The following is a 20191-nucleotide window of genomic DNA, read 5'->3' as shown; positions in this document are numbered from 1 at the left end:
GCACAACCAGCTCAGTTAAGCCTTATCCAAAACCAGAAATAGCTGTGGACAAAGCTTCTCTCCAGAAATTCACCATCCCTCTGTAAGACTAAGCCAGTCTCTGCCACAAATTGGGCATTTTCCGGTTCCATCCCAGAGACGCACAATTCCATTTCTTTCTAACATTTCCAGCAGGTTTGAAACAAAACTTATAAGCTACCAAACTTCTTCATCAAGCTACCTGTGTAATTTGGTCCTAAATAGTGGCCATATCCTCTAGGACAGCCAATGTCCCCAGGTGACTTGTTCTACCCAGCGTTGATGGGAGGGGGGATGTCCACACGAGACTTACCCTGACATAGCTCTGACACAAAAGGCAACCAAAGGACACAAAACCTACAGCCCCTAAGAGCAGAAGTGCCCTGCTGGCAGAGTACTCTTTAGCAAGGGTTCCTCTCCTTGGGTAAGCTTTTCTTCCACCTTCCCGAAATGACCTCAGTTCAGACAACCTATTTCAGTAGATGTCAAAGAAGGACAGTCTGAATAGGAATTTTTAATCCATTAAAAATGAGAAGCAGTGTTCGTGAGACCAGGTGTCTAGTCCTCCTCCTGCCATCGACACTGGACATCCTGGGTAGCCTGGGACAAGCCCCTCCGCTGCTTTTGATGAAGTATCTGCAGTTATCTGCAAAATAGGACTAATGATTTTTATTTCCTTTGCAAAGCACTTTGAGATCTGCAGCTGCAGGAGGCAGTTGGAGGGTGAGAAGTAAGGAGTTAACAGTGGGGAAAAAGAAAGTAACTCTGAGGTGTTCAAGGTCAGAGCAAGACAAGCTAAAGGTGGCAGAGAGTTCAACACCAAGACTGTGGGAAGAAGTCTCAAAAAATCAATGGAAGTGGAAAAAAAAACCAGCCTGAAAACTCCCAACTGACAGCAAGTAGGACTGTTTCAGATCAAATGTGAAATCAAGGGGAAATATTCAAGGTCAGGTTGGACAGGCCTTGGAGCAACCTGGTTTAGTGGAAGGTGTCCCTGTCCATGGCAGGGGGTTGGAACGAGATCATCTTTAAAGTCCCTTCCAACCCAAACCATTCTGTGATTCTATGACTCTAAATTTGTGTCTGCAAAGTACAGATTTAAACATTAAACTTTTGAAGAAAGGTGACTTGGAACCTCTTCAGTAGCAAATCAGGTATCTGCTGTCGTGCTCACTAACACATGTCACTGTGGTGGACTCTTCCAACGTCTAAACTTCCCCGTTGTTCAACACAGGTCCAAGTATTTGGTATGAAATTCTCCAAGGCAAGACCCGTCACTCACTGCACTAATATACTGTTTCAAAATCACACAACTGCAAACAGAAAAGGCATTCAGGGGCATGAACACGGCTGTGTTGGTTTTGCTACCAAACCACCCCAGCAGCCCCAAGTCCACCTCCTCTAAGGGAGAAGTGAGACAAACACAACCTGTCTGGTAGAGTTTTCAGCCTCAAGAGCTCTGGCTGTGCCCTCCTCCTCCCTGTCACCAGAAAGATGTGGCACCCAAACAGAAAAGGGAAAGATGCAATGGAGTTTGCAGGAATTGAGTCAGGAGTGGCTTCTGCTCCTAAAGAAAAACACCAGGAAAGGGCAGCAGGGCAATGTACAATTAAAACCCACGAGATTCCCAATACACAAACCCACTACATAACGTTTGGACTAAACTTTTGAAACAATTCAAACTTTCAGTTATAAAGAAACAACTTTGCAAATCCCTTTGAAATTCTTGCAGGGAAAAAAGGTAAAAAAAAAAAGGTAAAACAACCTTCCCAAAAATCTTCGGATGAAAAGCACCATTTTAGGCAAACGCTCCAACCATTCACCAATTCTCCTTGTCTTTCCCAGAAAATACTTAAGCATATCATGAGAGTTCAAATGAGATGAAAGAAATCCCATCCTCTTGATAAAAAGTCTCAAACCTGCAAGTCGAGTTTTATGAAATAAGGCTTAAGCAAAAGCTACTCAACCCAAGCTTAAAGACTTATCCCAGCTATGTGGGACAGAGGACACCTCTGCTCACCGAGCACTGAAGGGTCAGGATCCAAAACTAGGCAGAGTTCACAGACCTGTTTGTCAACAGAGCTGGTGCTGCCTTTAGTTTCATAGAATAATAGAAAGAATCATGGAATGGTTTGGGTTGGAAAGGACATTAAAGATCATCCAGTTCCAATCCCCTGCCATGGGCAGGGACACCTTCCACTAGACCATGTTGCTTCAAGCCCCATCCAAACTGGCCTTGGCCACTTCCAGGGATGAGGCAGCCACAGCTTCTCTGGGCAACCTGTGCCAGGGCCTCACCACCCTCACAGCCAACAATTTCTTCCCAATATCCCACCTAAACTTGCCCTCTGGCAGTAGGACGCCATTCCCTTTGTCCTGTCCGTCCAGGCCCTTGTCCAAAGTCCCTCTCCAGCTCTCCTGGAGCCCCTTTAAGTACTGGAAGCTGCTCTAAGGTCTCCCTGGAGCCTTCTCTTCTCCAGGTTGAACAAGTTTCCTATGAAACTCATGGGAAAGCCAGGCTGTTAAGCTCACTTTGTGACAGTCCATTGCATGCACGGAGCACTAAGCTCCTGTAAGAACACTGGATGTTAAAAAAACAAATGGAAATGTGTTGCATTCCTGAAGAACATCAAGATAACAGCTTTGGGAAGTGGAAGCTGGAGACCAAGAGGTTTTCTGCAGGTTCTGTCAGCAGAAAAGCAAATTATGCATTTGTGAGTTTGCTGATTCAGAAAAAAATCTCTCAGAAGTGGAAGCAACCAGAGCAGGTATCTCCCAAGGTGGATGAAGACCACACGGCAGAAAAACATGCCATGTCCATCAGGTCCACCCAAGGCAACAGCTCACAGTACCAAGTGGCACCAGAAGGACAAGTAGAAATGAATCCCATGATGGTGGGGCCAAATTAAATCAACCCTGCCTCGAGAATGGGGTAACATGGTCATACAGCTCATTTTGCTCGACCTCCATGCACCACTGCCTCTGCCATCTGGCAGCCTCTTGGATGTCTCCAGCATGAAGTGACACTGTGATGACCTCAAATGCACACACTGCCCAAGGAGGTGACAAAAAATCTCAGGCATGGACAACACAGGTCAGCCACCTACACCACTGTGGAACAAAGAACAGCCTCAAGGTGGGAAAGACACTGACGGGTGTATAGTGAAGGAGGGCAGAGTGAGATGCAAAAACTCGCTGGAAAAGGCATAAAAATGTGAGTAAAACAGAGATGGGAAGAACTGAAAGTGCAAAGGGATGGGGCAGAGTTCTGGAACTGAGGTCAGGAAGCTTAAAGCCAAGAATTTTTTTCCTCATCCCTGGCAGTGTTCCAGATCAGGTTGGATGGGGCTTGGAGCAACCTGGTCTAGTGGAAGGTGTCCCTGTCCATGGTAGGGGGGTTGGAACAAGATGATCTTTAAGGTCCCTTCTAACTCAAGCCATTCTGTGACTCTGTGATTCTACAAAAAGGATGAAAAGCTTTGCAAAGCAGGACAGTGCAATCTACAACCGCAGATGCTGGAAGCAGGACATTCGGGAGCCAGAAGATGGTGGTTGCTTCAATTACAGGCACAGGCAGCACTTCTGTGGTTAAGACACAGTATGTTGTAGAAGATTAACACAAGAGGTAAAGGAGACTTCCCATAACTCCAGCAAGAGTTCAACTACCCAACTACCAGTGTTGAGATGGAGAGGGAATAAGACCAGCACGCCGTTTGTTGTGTGGAAGGCAGGAGGGGGTTTTCTCATGGCACGTGGTCACATTCTTACCGAAATCAAACACCACAACTCACAATGACAATGTAAATATTTCCTGCAGTGAAGCCCTGCTGGACAAGAAGGAATCACAGAGCCTTCAGGCTCTGCCACCCAGCCTGGAGACCCACACTCTTCCATCTACATTGGCTGGAGGTTTGCAGGTGTACCGTGGTCAGAAGAAGGAAATAGTTGGGTTTTTTCCTGAAAATACTTTTTAATTGCTTAACACTGTCTCTCCTTTTGATAGCACATCAGGGTTCCGGAGCAGAGAGCAGCAGAGACTTATCCTCACTCAACTTCTACTCATGCTTTTGCCTTTGAACACATTTTTCAAACTGAGTTGAGGTGCCACAAAAAACATGGCGAAGGCCCAAGATCCTCGATTGGCCTCATGTAAAAGGAACATCTAGGAGGGCTTTATCCCACTGATTCTAGGGAGCAGAGAGGGTAACTATCTCCCCCAAAGCCAGCTTGTTTCCCCCAGTCTTTGGAGCCAGTTTGAGAAAGAACAGATGACTGGAACAAGAGGATGAAGGGGTTGCCAACAACAAAGCCATGGCAGTGGAAATAACCATCCACTGTTCACCTGTCAGCACATTGTAGGCATAAGGCTGCCTGGCAGATACTCCTTCAAGAAGAGAGACTTTATAAGGAGCAAAAATGGGCAAAACCCCACTGTAAGGCTCAGTGCAGTGGAGGGGGGATCCTAGGCTTGGGCTTGGCAAGGACCATCTCCTGGAGAAGAAGGCTGAGTCACCTGGGAGAAAGCATTCAGGGTAACACTACCTTGCTGTTGGAACAGCCCCAGCACACACAAGTCAGGTCATGAAAGAAGAAAAGATCTGAAGTCAAGCCAGCAGTGGGAAAGTCTTCAAAGCTTCTCCCAGGGGTACTACAGCTACCACCACCTGCCCCACTTCAAGGATTGAAACACCTTCCAGGCCTCTTTCTCATATGTGGAGGAAAAGCCAAGGAACAGGTGGTATTTTTGATTTTGCAAAATAACTAGTTTGGAGCAAGACCTGCTCAAAGCACGTGGAGCACTTTATCAAGACAGGACAGGTCGGAAGAAGGTCCCTTCCTATCAATCGACCAACTTCTGAACGTGGGCAGAAATTCTCATCAGCTGAAAACGCACTCAGAGGGACAGAAACAGTCAGCAAAGGAGAGGTCACATGGTCCTTTGTGAGAAATATTTTCCCATGGTATCCCTAAACATAAAAGAAAAAGACTAAAATCAAAAAATAATTGTTTTGTTTTCCTTTTCAGGCATGCAACTGAAAGAATGTGTGGTTGGGTCTCAGCTCCAAGGACGCAGGAAGCACAAATTTGCCTTAATCAGGACTACTTTACCTGCAGGTTTTTATTAAAGAGTTTGCAGGAACATTTAGGAAAAATGAAATTCAAAATTTTAATGTGTTTTTTTTTTTGCCATTATAGTTTTTAGCTTCTCATTTGTTGCCAATCACTAAAAAGTCAGTTTGTGATTTAAAATTTAGCCTTTCCTCTAAGTTCGGTAAAACTTTCTGTTAGCCAAGAGCACAGGTTACATCTACGTGGATTTAACAAAAAACTCCAGCAGTGTTTTTACTTTTTATTTAGAAAATAATGGCAGACATTTTATACTTCATAATTTGCAAAAAACGTATTAGATGAGTGGTATAAAGCCATACATGGATGGGGGAATTGGAATTTAATTAAAATGTTTTCCTCCAATGCAATCTTCGGTGCACTGGATTCATTAAGAAAAGTAAGATAATTGGAATGGTTTATATTTGAAGCTGATGTATTTAACACTGCAAACACCTATCTGTACCTAGTGAAATAAGCTGATTATTTCTGCCTTCTGTTCCCTCCAAAACTTTACAGGCAGCAGATCTCAGCCTTCCATCTTTTTTTTTTTTCTTAGGCAGTGGAATAAGAAAAAACTCTCCTGATTTTTTAAAATCCACACTAATTAACTAATTAATGGGGTTTTTTATAATTTCACTCTCCCTGCATCTGCAGATGATGACCCCGATGTCAGTGGTTCCCTGTACACGTCCACAGGCTCCAGGTACATCATCAGCAACTTCTGCCTCTGCAATGCTGTGACTTCACTTTGCAGTAGCAAAGACATATCCCTTGAATGTATTTTTATTTCAAGTGCATTAAAGATTTAACATTTTGAATCTAATAAGTTCCACTTGTTAATAAATTAATTTAAAAAACAATTTTTTTTTAACGTAGGCTAAAAAGAATGGGACGTAGAAGACTCAACAACCAAGCTTCCCACGGACAAATTTTAAATGTATATTTTCATTGGTGCTGAAATAGAAGAATTACTTTAAAATAAAATGCAAACAAAAATCCAAACATGAGTTTAGGACCGAAATAATAATAATAATTATCCCAAAAAACCCAATCCCTCTGGGTTTTCCTGCCTCTTAGTCACAAACACTCAACGACAAAAGGCAGTTTCTCTTGCTCTCAGCGCTGAAGAGCCAGTGCAGGTACTACAGGGAATAGCAAACCAGATTTTATTCTTCCTCAAGGACCTGGAGCTGAATAGCCACTTAAGCCCTGCCTGCAGCCTCCGCTCCCAGCGCTGGAGGAGGAGGAGGAAGGAGAGCAGGGCTTGGCTTATCTGTCCTGGTCGAGTCTTCATGGTCACGAGGAGAGAAGAGAAACCAAGTAAAGAGGCAAAAAAAACCATAAAAAAAACCCCCAACAAACAGGCACTTTGGTTATAACTGACTGATGTCCTTCGTGCCAAATGGGACTTCAGCACCCAACTTCAGCATCCCCACAGATTCCTGGGATTTATGGGGTGGGGATGAGCAGGCAGCACCCTCACCTCCCACCACATGCATGGGATGCCACTTCCCCCACACCCAGCCAGGGACTGCCACCACTTTCTGACTTTTCTTTCTTTTAGTTATTTCACCCAAACACCACAAGCTGAAGAGATGGTTAAGGAGTGCTGAGCTAGTGAGGATTTTGGCAAAGGGGAGCTGGTCCTTGCACCCTCTTGTGTATGTCCTCCTGGACTGGAGGTGTCCAGTAAGGACACCACCTCTGTAGGATAACACTGTATCTGCTGGTACCCTTAGCAAATATGGTACTGTGAATGTCACCAGCACATGCAAGAGGCATCTTGCACCCCAGCCCTCGTGCCCTGGGGCCATGTCACCTTGGATCTTCTCACTGGGAGGATCAAACTGGCCCTGCAGTGAGGTGCCCTGGATGGCAGTGAGGACCTTGGTGGGTCCACAGTGGGTCTGGACACCAGGGATGGGAAGAGTTCCCTGTGAGAACTCGTCAGGGGAGCAAGGAACGGGACATCCCAACCTCAAACCTTGCACGCCCCTGGATGCCCACCACCATGCTGGAGCAGAGCCTGCCTCTAGCAGCGCCTTCCCAAGAAAGTTTGGTAATTAAATTCGATGCCTCCATGCCAAGCTATTCCAGAGCAGTTCAGCAAGTGGAACAGCTCATGACAGACCGATAAAATGCACACACGGCTGCGCCGCTTTAATAAACATCCCCCCGCACTCACACTTGAGTTGTAAAAACTGTGCTTCCAGCCATTACAAATGAGAACTTCTCTCCTGGTGTCTTTGCAAGCGGAAAGGGTATATTAGTTCAACCCATTATTTGACTCACAATCCTTAGAAAATAGGTACACCTTTATCCCAGGTGCCTGTAATAACCAGCAGCCAAAAAACCCCAGCCCGCAGTAGGAACCGGCTCGAGCTATTTAAATGTTTTATAAGTTTTTTTCCCTTTTTTTTTTTTTTTTGGTAATTTCAGAAACTTTTCCTAATCTGACATTTTGTTAAAACCCCTTATTAGAAATTATGCAGCCGCAGAAGAAGAGGAAAAAAAAAAAAAAAAAAAAGAGAGAGAAGAGAGAGAGAGAGAGAGAGAGAGAGGGGGAAAAAAAATAGAATAAAATATAAAATAAAATAAAAATGAGCTGGCTTCACAATTACCAAGTCAGCCCATGCAGCCCTTCGCTATTGTACGAGTGGCATAAACCCCCCGGCGGCCTATCAGCTCCCTGGCAGGCAGGGGGCTGCGCTATTCAAAGCGAGAGATACAAGCTGCAGGGCAAAAACCTGGCAGCTCCCATCTGACCCCCCAATCCCCGGCTGGTGACAGCTCCAAGCTCCATGGCAAATTAGCCCTTCTCACATTACAATTGCAGGAGACAGATTCCATTAGCGGTATCTGAAATTGAGTGGAGAGCTGCTCCGTTATCAGACTTGACTCATAAGCGCCGCTATTAATCAGAGCTATGATAGCATTTATATATTTCAAGCTATCTGCCGCCGCTGTGATATTCTGCTACAAAGGGTTGATGGGACTTAGGGAAGGGAACAATGGAGCTTTCTGGGAAAAGCAGAGTAAATCAAGAAAGTCTGTGACTTCCGCACATTCTGAAGGGATTGCGGTTTACATAAATTTTCTCCCAATTGGAGATTGAGCTCTTCCTCATCTTACACATGGGATTTAGTTGTCACTCAATGGTAACAGCTGTGAAAAGGTGAAGCGGCCCACCGCTCAGAATATTGCCTCCGCTTTTAAAGCAATTAACCCATGAACAGGAGGATACCTGGTGATATCAAAGGGATTAAGCCAGGCAGTGCATTATTAACATTTCCTTGAACTAATTCTAACTCTGACTAGCTGTCAGAAAAGACTCTTCAGTCTTTAAAAAAAAAAAAAAAAAAAAAAGAGGTTTTTTTTGCCCTGCTTTTTCCTCCCCCCCTCCCTCCCTTCAAAACGAAGCAGAGTTACTGCAGCCTCATGTGCCTACTTTAGAGCCAAATGCAAATTAACAGATTTGGTAACGTCTTCAAACAGACTAAACTCAGCGCCGGTTTATTATGGCGACAAGTGGGAAAAAAAATAAAAATATACATAAGATCAATTAGCCAGAGGCCAGGGGAGATATTTTAAAAGCTAATTAGTACATGAGTACCTTCCTTTCTTCTCTCCCTCCTAAAAGTTTGTAACTACTTATTACTAAGCACATCTGTTTTCCAAATGCCCAAGATCCTCCTGCTGTGCTACAACAGCGGTAATCTATGATAATCTGTAATCTGGAAAAATCCAAATATGCCCCGCAAAGAGATTCCTCCTTCCTCAAAGCCCAATTTTTTAATTTCCCACTCCAGCTGAGTGGGCACTGGCTCCTCTCTCAAGCCTCCATCTTCCCCTAACCATGGCCACAAAAAAAGGGGTCAAACTGTTCAGGGATGACTTCTGCTCTGGTAAACCCATGAACCCCAGGGATATGGAGTATTTCCTCACTCAGCAGAGGCAGAAGACAACTTTTCCCAGCACCAGTTAGTTTTAAGGGAGCATCAGCCATGAGGTCCCTCTGGGATGGCCATGAAGGTCACCCATCCTCCTGGTCCTTCCTAGGGATCTTCCCACGAGAGCTCCAGGACACACAGCCCGGGAGCCAGAAAGCTCAGTGCCATCAGGATGGTCAAGTGCCATTTCCAAAGCATTATGATGATAACAAAATGATAAAATAATTTTGATTATTTCACTATGCAACACGACTAACGCTGCTTTTTGTTGGCAGTGGGAGAAAAGCTGGCTCTGGTTTTTAAATACATCCACAGCGTGTTGTTTGGAAGGTTTAGGGGGTAGAGAATATATATATATATATATATATACATATATATATTAAAAAAATAAATATAAAAAAAATATATGTATAATGTATTAGTCCAAAAGTTAATACAATACCCAGAACAGCATAATGAAGAAACGTGACTGGCTTAATTTAATGCAACATTTTCCCCCTTTTCCAAACCCCGTGTCCAACTCAGACAGAATAAAGCTGGCAAAAACTTACTAGAAGCACTTGTGCAATGACACCACCTACTCTGCTACTGCCCCTGCAATAAAACAGCTTTGTATATTTAAATACCTCAAAACAGCCAAACTATGAAAGGTATACACTGGAAAAGAAAAAGCACTTAGAGGAAAGCATCCTATTTCTCTTTGCAACAGAGAATGCAAAGAATGCATCCCCTGCGCAGAAAATGACACTTTGGCAATCATATTATAAGAAGATAATTGGTTTACTTTGTAAACTTGCTATGCTTTGCCTCCCACAGTAAAAAAAAAAAATTAGTTGTTTAAAGAAACAATCCTACAGCCGCGCTCGCTGCGTCCTAAAAACATAAAGCAAAGATGAATTCAAAGCAAAGATGAATTGTTTGCCTCACTTACAAGCAGCCTGAGAAAACTCTTTGTAAATGCCATTTTACGATAATTACAGGCGGTTTATTACGACTGTGAAGGGGGGGGAAGAAAAATCCGTGTTCGAGAACTAACTCAAAGGAGCGAACGGCTCGCTCCGAAATAGTCTGGATTACTCACAAAGGGGCTTTTTGCATCAACGTGGTTCGACGTAATTTTGCTTTAAGAGGAACAATCCAGGCTTAAAAAAATATAATTAAATGAATAACATAATATACTGTAATAAAACGAAATTAATAAACAAACATGCGGAGCATCCCGCCAGTCATCACCTGGCAGAGGAGGAATCTGTTTAAGGAAAAAAATTCGATCCTAATCCCGCACGTGCCGTAACATCCCGAACGCCACCCGGCCACGGAGGGAACCACGACTCTCTCCTTAAGCAGCAAAATTATCCCGACCCACCGAGGAATAAACTCGGGAAACGACTCGAGCAAAAAGAATCGATGGGGAAATAAAACAACAAAAAAAAAAAAAAAAAAAAAAGGGAGAGATTTACTGTCCGGAGACGCTGGAAAAACCCGGCGAGGGTAAACAGCAACCCTGCCCGGCTGGTGGGGAGAAAAGAAAGGTTTTAGAGGTTAAGTTCAGGTCAGACGACAAATGAAATTGTAACAACCCAACTGACATTGTATAATGTCTTCTTCACTTGATCAATAGGGCAGCGTCGGCCCCATTTCCATAGAGATGGCTTCCTCCCCGCTGAAGGGTGGCTATTGTTTGAGGAGGGAGATTTGCCACTTGAACCGTGTTACTCCCAAAGGATGTGTACCTCATCAATTATTTGTGCTCCTAACATCTACATATTTTCATATTAACGTCCACGTTCCGCGCAGCAAGAGGAGCAGGTGCTGATTTTTCCCGCCGGTACCTCGTAGGGGTCACCCCGTCAGCTGATTTTATTTAGAGGCAAAAATGAGGGGGGATTTGATAGACCCATTTGGATTCGTGAGGATAAACAAGCCCAGTTAAAAACACACCACATCACCTTCAGATAGTTATGGCTTCATGCAGTGAACACTTGTTAGTTTTTTTTTTTTCTTTTAAAGTAGATAAAAAGGCAACAAAAGTAATTTTTTTTTTTTTTTTGGCCAAGTGAATGTTGTAAAAAATAAAGCAGCTTTAAGGTGCTTAAAAGGAAAAATGTAATGTTGTAATTTGGAAATAAAATTGACCTTACAATTAATTTCAAAGAAACAATCAATCCTTGCCAGGTTGAATAATTCATCCTGTCACTATCTATGAAATAATTTCTATAAGTCCTAATAGTTTTTTATCATCTCTTGGTTCCAGGTTTCCCATTCCTTCGTGCAAATTTTAAATTTGACAGAAGCACCGTCTTCCAAATCCAATTAAACAACAACAACAACAAAGAATTAAACCTTTAGAAGTGCAAAAGTAATTCCCAAAATAATTCCCAAATTTAGCCTGTCATTGGTCTCCCGTATCCTCATTTCTGCAAAGCGACGATCGCATCATTTCACGTGCAACAAACTGGGCAGGAAAAGAACTGTCTCGCTGCAGTTCAAACTAAAAACTGGGGCAGAGCTTCACAGTAACTGCAATAATGGGAATAACCATCACTAAAAAAGAAATCAGAAACCAAACATTAAAAACCTTCAGCAACTCCTCGCAGGAGTTTTTAACACAATCGAGTTGTGCTCCGACGCTGCGCCGGGCACTGTGCACGGGAGGGCAGCGCCACTTCCAGCTCCCCAAATACGCTGCAAAATACAGGATATTAAATTAAATAATGCTGACTTAATTACATGTATTACCCACCAGTAAAAGCAATCACTTTAAATGCCTACGGAAATATTTAGGAATTACTTAAGCAACTCCGGTAGGTGCACTTTGGAGCTGATGCTACGCGAAAGGTGAGGCGCAAAAAGCAACTCCTCTGCAGCAGATTTTGGGGATTTTGGACCCCATGGACCAAAGTTTAAGCGAGCTCAAGGCTCTCAGGCTGTGCAGGATCTGGCCCCTCACCCCCCATTTATTCCTGCTTTTATTTCTGGGTTGCTCTCGCTCTCTGGGAAGGTTTCCCTGAGGGGCGACGCAGCTCTGGGGATGGGTGGGAGAAAAGGGCTTTTGTCAAAATAATCTGGGTGAGGAAGCGCCCCCGTCTCATCCCGGAGCGCCCCGATATCACTTGCAGCCTCAAAACATGCCCTATTTTCCCTGCAAAAGAACATCAGAAATTGTTTATACGGGTTGTGATAATCCTCTCAAATATGGGTCAGGCTGAGGTTAAGAGCAGCCAGAACTTGCACATCAAAGAGGAGCGGGGTTAACAAACCACCTCCCCCCCAACCCCGACCACGTGCGCATCCCGATTGTTCCCTTTCCTCCCAAGGTTAGAGGTCCGGGGAGAAGGGATGGACTCGGGCATCTCCCGAGCCTGCAGCCAGCAGGGAAAGGCAGGGATGCTCTCCCTGGTGCTTGTGTACCACCGGCAGGCAACTGCCCATCCGCCTCCGCCGGGAGCTGCAATTAAACCAAGTTCACGGTTTCCCGATAGGTGAAGCTCATCCTGTTAATTTAAACAGACCATCTGCATCTTTCGAGAACGACAAACTTCATTAGTTCTGGTTAGTTAAACCGAGCGGTGATTTGTGATAATGAGCCTGAACAACCTGTCACGTCTGTGGAAGGGAAAGGGCGCACTTTTTATTATTGCTATTATTATTATTTAACAGAAAAGAAAGGGGAAAAAAATAAAGGGGGACCTTTTGTGTGAGAAAGAAGGTCAAATTCAGATTAAATCGCTGTTAGGTTAATCAGAGGAACTAATTAGGGACGGGGAGGGGGGGAAACACTAGTCCGAAGGCCAGAGGGGAACAGAGGGAGCCTTCGGAAACGTCCCGAGCCGACAAACAACAAAACACCCCGGATGACTTTACCTGAAAACCGTGTAAAAAAGCAAAGAGGCGGCAGCTGCTCCCAAGAAGCCGCAGAGGAGGTTGACTCGGGAGGCGGGGGAGCCGCCGGGCAGGAGCCCCATCGCCACTTTGGCCAGCAGGGTGAACAGGGGGTAGCCGGGAGGGTGGGCGACCTACGGACAGACCGACACCGGGGGGTTGGAAAAGGGCTGGAATTCGACCAGATCAAAAGCAGAGCAGCACGCCCCCGGGATCCAGGGGGGTCTCCGAGCGGCACCTCTCCCCCGACCCACCTTTTGGGTACCAGTTTCAAGTCCGCAAATATTTTTTTTTCTTTCCCTCAGTGGATTTGGCTCCACGCCTCGCCCATAATAATGAGGCGGCGAGAAAAAGGAGGTGCCACGTTTCATTAGCGTGCCTTAAAGGGCTCCTTGTTTGGGTTCACAGTATATTAGGGTCATTCAAAAGGCTGTTGGTTTTTTTTGGAGGCGTTTTTTTTTGTTGTGTTTGTTTTTTGGGTTTGTTTGTTTGTTTGTTTGTTTGTTGTTTGTTTTTTTTTTTTAAAAAAGCAGCTCCTCAACTATTTTATTGGTTAGCAAGTTGAAAGACCACACTGCTATCGGATTACCACCGCGCTGACAGTCCTAAGGTCTTGCCTAAAGGGATCATGCACCATAATAAAGTTTATTAAATAATAAAACTTATTAAAATTGTTAACCCGATTTATTTTATTCTCCCCAGCTTATACAAAATTTGGGTTGATAATAAGCCAGCTACTGTATATACAGTAAAGCCTTTGCTTTATAATTTAGTTTAATTGGATTTAAAACTTGAAGTAAATTGTCGCGTGCTGTACTTATAAGTTAGTAAAAACTGTGGTTTGAAAATAAATTAATCTACTTTACTCCATGCTTAATTAAACTTCCTTAATTCCTAAAACTGTTAATGAGAGCATTGATTAAACAATAAAACTAATACTTACTCCAAGCTCATATGCGGCTGTGATCAGCTCCCCTGTGAAAAAATAATGTAAAACCAATAATTACTATTAGGAAATGACACTCCTCCAAAGTTTTCAAAATCCAAATGCTTGCATTGGGGTTTTGCATTAATTTGACTGGATAAAACTGTAAATCTGTGGAGATTTAACAGCATGAAATTTTCTAAGAATATTTTCTCCCTCTGATGTCATTGCACAAAATATCTTTTGTGTCTTTTCGCGAGACTTTTATGAACAGATAAGTGAAAATATAGGTAGGCTCGGGCAAAGAATGGCCTGAGACACTCAAAATGCAGACATTTGTGTGTATTTTTAATTTAAAACCAACTGACTCGATAACTTTCAAGCACTACAGTTTACAACGCTCAAGCTGCATTGTCTCTTCCACAACCCAGTCGTTTCTCATTAAAAAAAAAAAACTCAAAACAAACAGCTTTATTGTTTTAAAGAGGGAAAATACAATCACTAATCGTGCAAATCTACATCCACATATTTGGGAATGCTGCTCTCCCCTGATGCTAAAGGAATTCTGCTTTGCAAGTAACTCTTTTACCTGTCAGTGGATGCTGCATCCCATTAGAAACCCCATTTGGATTTTGCATTTCATTTGTATTTTACACCAGGACAAATAACTGCCACAAAAAGACCCACGTTAGCATAATAATTAGTAATACCTGGCATTTTTAGAGTGCTTGATACAGAGAAGCTCTCTTTGCAGAGAACACTCCCTAATGATGTATAATAAATACATTCAATAGGCACAAAACACCCAGGGATGAACCAAGGGAGGACAAAATTTAAAAATTACCACTGGCTTTCCTTCTTTCCCTCAAATTTCATAATCCAATTTTGCAGAGCCTGGTTTTACTGGTCCTGCTAATTTTGCAAGTGCCAAGGTCGCAGCAGCTTTGTCCCATCGTTAGATGGGAAAGACACAAAGCAAGGGCACTGATGGCTTTAAATCCTAAATTAAGAATATTTTAAATTTCCGCACAATTATGTCTTTAACACGCAATGCAAAGGGGGACGTTTCTACAAATGGCACCTTTAAATGCTGACATTACAGTAAATGGTGCATTTTAAAAGGAAGATGCTGTTGGCATTACTGCTGTTGGCTGGGACACTGTTCCCAAGCACCTTCATTGAAGTCCTCCTGGGATACAGCAATAGGTGCATCTAAAAGGACTAAAGATTAAGAATAAATCCATTCACATCACTGTGATATTGGTTCATATCACAGGCAAGAATAACCCCAAAGCAATACAGCCACAAACCAACCACAAAGCTGAAAAAAAAATAAATAAATAAAATACTGGTAGATGCCACTGCCAAGCTTTGAAAGACAACAGCACAACTTTGCCTTGTAAGAATTAAGGAAATAAAAGTAATAAGACCTGCAAAAAAAAGCTCCTGGGCTGTAGGCCTGTTGGATTCCACTGGGAAAACCAGAAGGAAAACCGACTACTTTGGATCAGGTTAATTCTCCATCTCCCACCCACATACCTGGGCATCACCTACAGCCTCCATGGACTAGAGGAGTAAGGAGTACAAATATTAAAAAACAAAACACACAAAGGGAGAGTGCAGCACCCACAAACTTGATTTCAATGTATTTCTCGTGAGAGAGAACGACCTCAGGCATCTTCAGACACCAGCTCGAATTGCAGGGTTTATTCCCTCCAACTCCACGGGGCCAGGAGTTGGACTCCATGATCCTTGTGGGTTCCTTCCAACTCAGGATACTCTATGATTCCTGATGTAAATACACTTCTGACTGTCCAGACTGATTCCCTAATAAAGGTGTTCAGACAACAGGTCTAATGCTGCCTGAAAACTGATTTATCCCCAGCAAGGTTGGAGCTGATGTTTGAAACACCACAGGGAATGTTTGGGGTTCTTTTCCTTTTAACTTTATTTGAACCCTTTTTAAGCTGTTTTAGCATCTGTGCATGTTTCTGAATTATAATTCATTCCCTCATTTCTTTATTGTAACAGTAAGTAACACGAGAGAGCTGCCAGTGGAAATACCGATTGCCTTTGACACTTTTGGATTACTGCAAACTTTGGGAACAATTAAAAAATACACAGATAGCTTAAAAAATAAAAGAAAATACCAGGCTCCCTGCCTGAAAGCAGATCCAGCAAATCCTTAAGCTGGTCTTTACTCACACAAGTAGCTTCAGTGCTTCTGGTGGCACAAGTTTGAGTTCCGTGCTCAGGCACGGGCAACTTAATCCCCTTGTGCAGAGACTTTTCAGGGGACTCCAGCTGGAGCATCCCATGGGCTGCTCAAGCCATGAGAAACATGGGAATAACCCCCAAAAAACACCTAAGTGATGGGGAGGCTGCTGGCTGGGACAGGCACGAGGGTACAGCAGGGACAAGCCCATCTCTGTTCAGCCCCCAGGCAGCAGATTTAGGAGAAAAGGTAAAAAAAATAAATATAAATAAGGACAGACAGGGAGCGAGGACACCATCCCAAGAGATTTCTTTTAATATAATTCCCTCTAATGTGTGTTCTGGAAGCTTGTTAAAGCAGCCAGTGACCCCAGGCCACTCCTGGAGCATCTCTCTGTGACACACACCTAGTTGGTGTCCTTGATACCTCTGACTCCTCCTGGCAGGGGAGTGATGCACATACATATATGTGTGTTTCTATACACACAGGTGCTGTGCTAGGAAGAGCCTTTGGAAATTAGGGAAAGAGCAACCCCCCTCCTGCCTCCAAAATGGGATAAAATAACCACAATAACCCAGGGAAAGTGAGGTCAACCCATGTGCTGTTTGGTTGCTCGCTGTATTTACCAGGATAATTCACATCAAGGAAAAAACAAATCCCAGCATCGATCCATCACCTCACTGGGAGAACCTGCATCCCTCTTTGTAAAGGGTGCTAATGCTTATTTGCACCCTGGAGGGAAAACCCAAGCTCAAGAACAATTAAAAACCAGGTTCCAAGGCTTTGCTCAGCACGGGAGCACAGAGACCCTGCGCATCCACAGACATGTATTTTCCATCAGGAAGAGCTTTAACGGAAAAAATGGGAATAACTGCAAATATATCGACCATCACATATTAACTGATACACCCAGAAAGAGCAAAACCAGCCCTGTCAGTAACGTGGGAGCAGAAGCAAAAGCTACTGGCCAGCCTTGCCAGCATCTCTCTCTCTCTCCACACATATTGAGGCTGTAAAATCCATGCATCCATTAAGAGCCCATTTATTTATAAGGAATTTCATGCACAGCTTGGATTTGAAGCCAGTGATGGCCAAGAGGCACAGAGTTAAACAGACCCACCCAACACTCTGCTGGCATGCGAAAGAAAGAAAGTATCCTGGACGCCTGTTCCACCGAAAAAAAATTACCAACACATTCCCTAAAAAGATCCAAGCCCTCCTATCCCCAAATTCCAGCCGTTAAACATTGCAAAGCAAGGTATTTTTTTAAGCAAGGCCAGACTAAACCAGTAAAACCACAGAAGGACCAGAGAGGAGAATTCTGTCCCACCCGGGTGGGACTGGCAGCACCAAACACAAAACACCACATGGTGGAAGCTGCAATTCCAGACAGGCAGATCCAGAGGTTTCACTGCTACACTGGCTGTGGGTGCACAGGACAGAGAAAGGGACAGCCTGGGCAGTGGCAGCACATCTGGTAGGGTGGCACATCTGCCTCCTGATGTCACCAGCCAGGGGACCCGATCAAATCCTCTGCTGGAAAGCTCAAATACAGGCAAACTGTTTGGAGAGGGTCAGGGCAGCACGGGGTGGCCCCAGGGCACAGCCCCAGAGGGACATGGAGCACTGACCCCACGGGGGGAGCCCTGGGCAGTGCCCCAGCCCCGGGGGGTGAACACCCCAATACAGGGTGTCAGTGGTGCTGTGGGGCAAGTGCCCCCATGGGGAGGTTCAAATGCACCAACCCCAGTGGGGTGAGCACCCCAAAGAGTGCCTGCACTGCACCAGTGACTGTGGGGGGTGTGAACTTATCGGATGGGCAACCCTATGGAGTAAGGAACCCTATGGGGTGACAATGACCCAGCAGCTGCTATGGGGGAGCAGCCCTATGGGATGACAGCAACCCTATAGAATGACAGGAACTCAATGAAGGTGACAGTAATGCCCCAGCCCCTATGGGGGAGAAACCCCTTTTGAGATGACAGGAACCCTGCAGGTGTGACAAGAACACACCAGCCCCTCTGGAGCAAGGAACCCTACGGGGTGACAACAATCCTATAGGGTGACAGCAATGCACCAGTCACTATGGGGGAGAAACCCTATGGGGTGATAGCAACCCTATGGAGGTGACAGCAATGCACCAGCCCCTCTGGAGTGAGCAACTCTATGGGGTGACAGTAACCCTATGGAATGCCAGCCACCCCATGGGGTGACACCGATGCAACAGTCCCTATGGGATAACAGCAACTCTATGGCATGACAATGATGTCCCAGTCCCAATAGGATGAGCACCCCTATGGGATGACAGTAACCCGATGGGGTGACAGCAGTGCACCAGCCCCCCTGGAGTGAGCAACCTGTGGGGTGACAGCAAACTTATGGGGTAACAACAACCCTACAGGGTAGCAGCAATTGGTGACAGCAACCCTAGAGGGGTGACAGCAGTTGCACCAACCCCTCTGGAGTTTGCAGCCCTATGGAGTGACAGCAACCCTGTGGAGTGGCAGTGATGCACCAGCCCCTACAGAATGAGCATCCCTATGGGATGACACTGATGTTCCACACCCTATGGGGGAGTAACCCTATTGAGGTGACAGTAACCCTACAGGGGTGACAGCAATGCACCAGTCCCTATAGGATGAGCAACTCTATGGGGTGATAGCAACCCTCTGACGGTGACAACAACTCATCAGTCCCCCTGGAGTGAAGAACCCCATGGGGTGACAACAATGCACCAGCACCAAGGGAGTGAGAGCAACCCTATGGGGTGACAAGGATGCACCAGCCCTTATAGGATGAGCATCCCTGTGGAGTGACACCAACCTGATGGGGTGACAACGATGCACCACCCCTCATAGGATGAGCATCCCTATGGGGTGACAGCTACCCCACTGGGTGACAACAATGCACCAGCGCCTGTAGGATGAGCATCGCTATGGGGTGACAGCAAGCCTATGGGGTGACAGCAACCCCACGGGGTGACACTGATGCACCAGTCTCTGTGGGGTGACAGAAATCCTATGGGGTGACAAGGACGCACCCGTCCCTATGGGGTGACAGCGATGCTCCAGCCGTAATGGCTCAACCCCTAAAGGCTCAACCCCCCCACCTCACCCCCCGAAGGCTGACCGCGATGCAGCCCCTACGTAGCCAGGGTCCCCAGGGCGCCACCTTCCCGTGGGGTGACCCCCCGCCCCGGCCCCAGGGGCTGTCCCGCCGCCCTGGGTACGTTACCCGCATCCCCGCCGGGCAGGGCGGGCGGCAGTGTGGCCGCGTACAGAGCGGCCACGGCAGCGCCCAGCGCCCCGGCGGCTCCTCCCGCCCCGGTCCCGATCCCGATCCCGGTCCCGGTCCCGGTCCCCGCTCCCATGTGCGCCGCCACCTTCCGGGTTCGGCCGGGCCGTGCCACTCCACCGCCCGGCGGAGGGGGGAAAACATCCCCCTGCCGCTCGGCTCCCCTCTCCCTCCGGGCCTCTTCCCGGAAGCTCCCGTTATCCAAAAGCCTCTGATAGGAACAGGGAGAGCCGTCAGTGCGCTGAAGCGACTCAGCGCGGGCACTCGTCCTCTTCATCCACACCCCCCCCCCGCATGGAGGAGTTGGTACAGCCCAGGAGGGCGGGTGCGGCCGGGCGGCTGGGCGGGACCACCGCGTGGGGAGGGGGGGAGAGGCGGGGCGAAACCACCGCGGAGAGGCGGGAGGGGGGGAGGCGCGTCCTGTCCCTCCAGCCCTCCCGGGTTCGTCCCATCAGCGAAAATATATATTTGAGGATCAGCACCTTTTGCCCTCTCTCAGTCACATCAAACCCCTCTTGTGCTGCTGCGGCTGGTGCCAGTGGGTGCTGGGTGCAAGACCCAGCCCATGGGCACAGGCTGCAGCCCCCACTCCCACCCCCCTCCCAGCCCCAGTGTGCCAGTTCACTGATAATAAAGATTTTAACCCCTAAATGGGGGGGTCCTTCACAGGCACGAAATGCTGGTGAGGGAAAAGATTGGAGGTGTCAGCGTATGGAATATTAAAAGCGGCGTTTCCCGCTGCGGGAGTAGTTAAGGAAGGCAAATAGCATCCCAAGACCTATCGATAGAGGACTAAAA

The 20191-nt window shown here is 46.0% G+C and overlaps 1 protein-coding gene across 1 annotated transcript in view; it reads right to left on the bottom strand.

Moving 5' to 3' along the window:
* TMEM260 (transmembrane protein 260) overlaps positions 1-19469 on the bottom strand; it is a 36613-nt gene extending 17144 nt beyond the window's left edge. Inside the window, exons 1-3 of the mRNA XM_027719742.2 lie at positions 19334-19469; positions 13903-13934; positions 12942-13093 (exon numbers count right to left, since the gene is read on the bottom strand). Of these exons, the coding sequence (XP_027575543.2) occupies positions 12942-13093; positions 13903-13934; positions 19334-19469 (320 nt within the window). The remainder of the gene's footprint in view (positions 1-12941; positions 13094-13902; positions 13935-19333) is intronic.
* Positions 19470-20191: the final 722 nt, after the last annotated feature.

The sequence above is a fragment of the Pipra filicauda genome, unplaced genomic scaffold (genome assembly GCF_003945595.2).
Source record: "Pipra filicauda isolate LSUMZ 115617 unplaced genomic scaffold, ASM394559v2 scaffold508_size1329835_pilon, whole genome shotgun sequence".
In the NCBI taxonomy this organism is placed as follows: domain Eukaryota; kingdom Metazoa; phylum Chordata; class Aves; order Passeriformes; family Pipridae; genus Pipra; species Pipra filicauda.
This window is presented reverse-complemented; position numbering and strand designations above follow the sequence as displayed.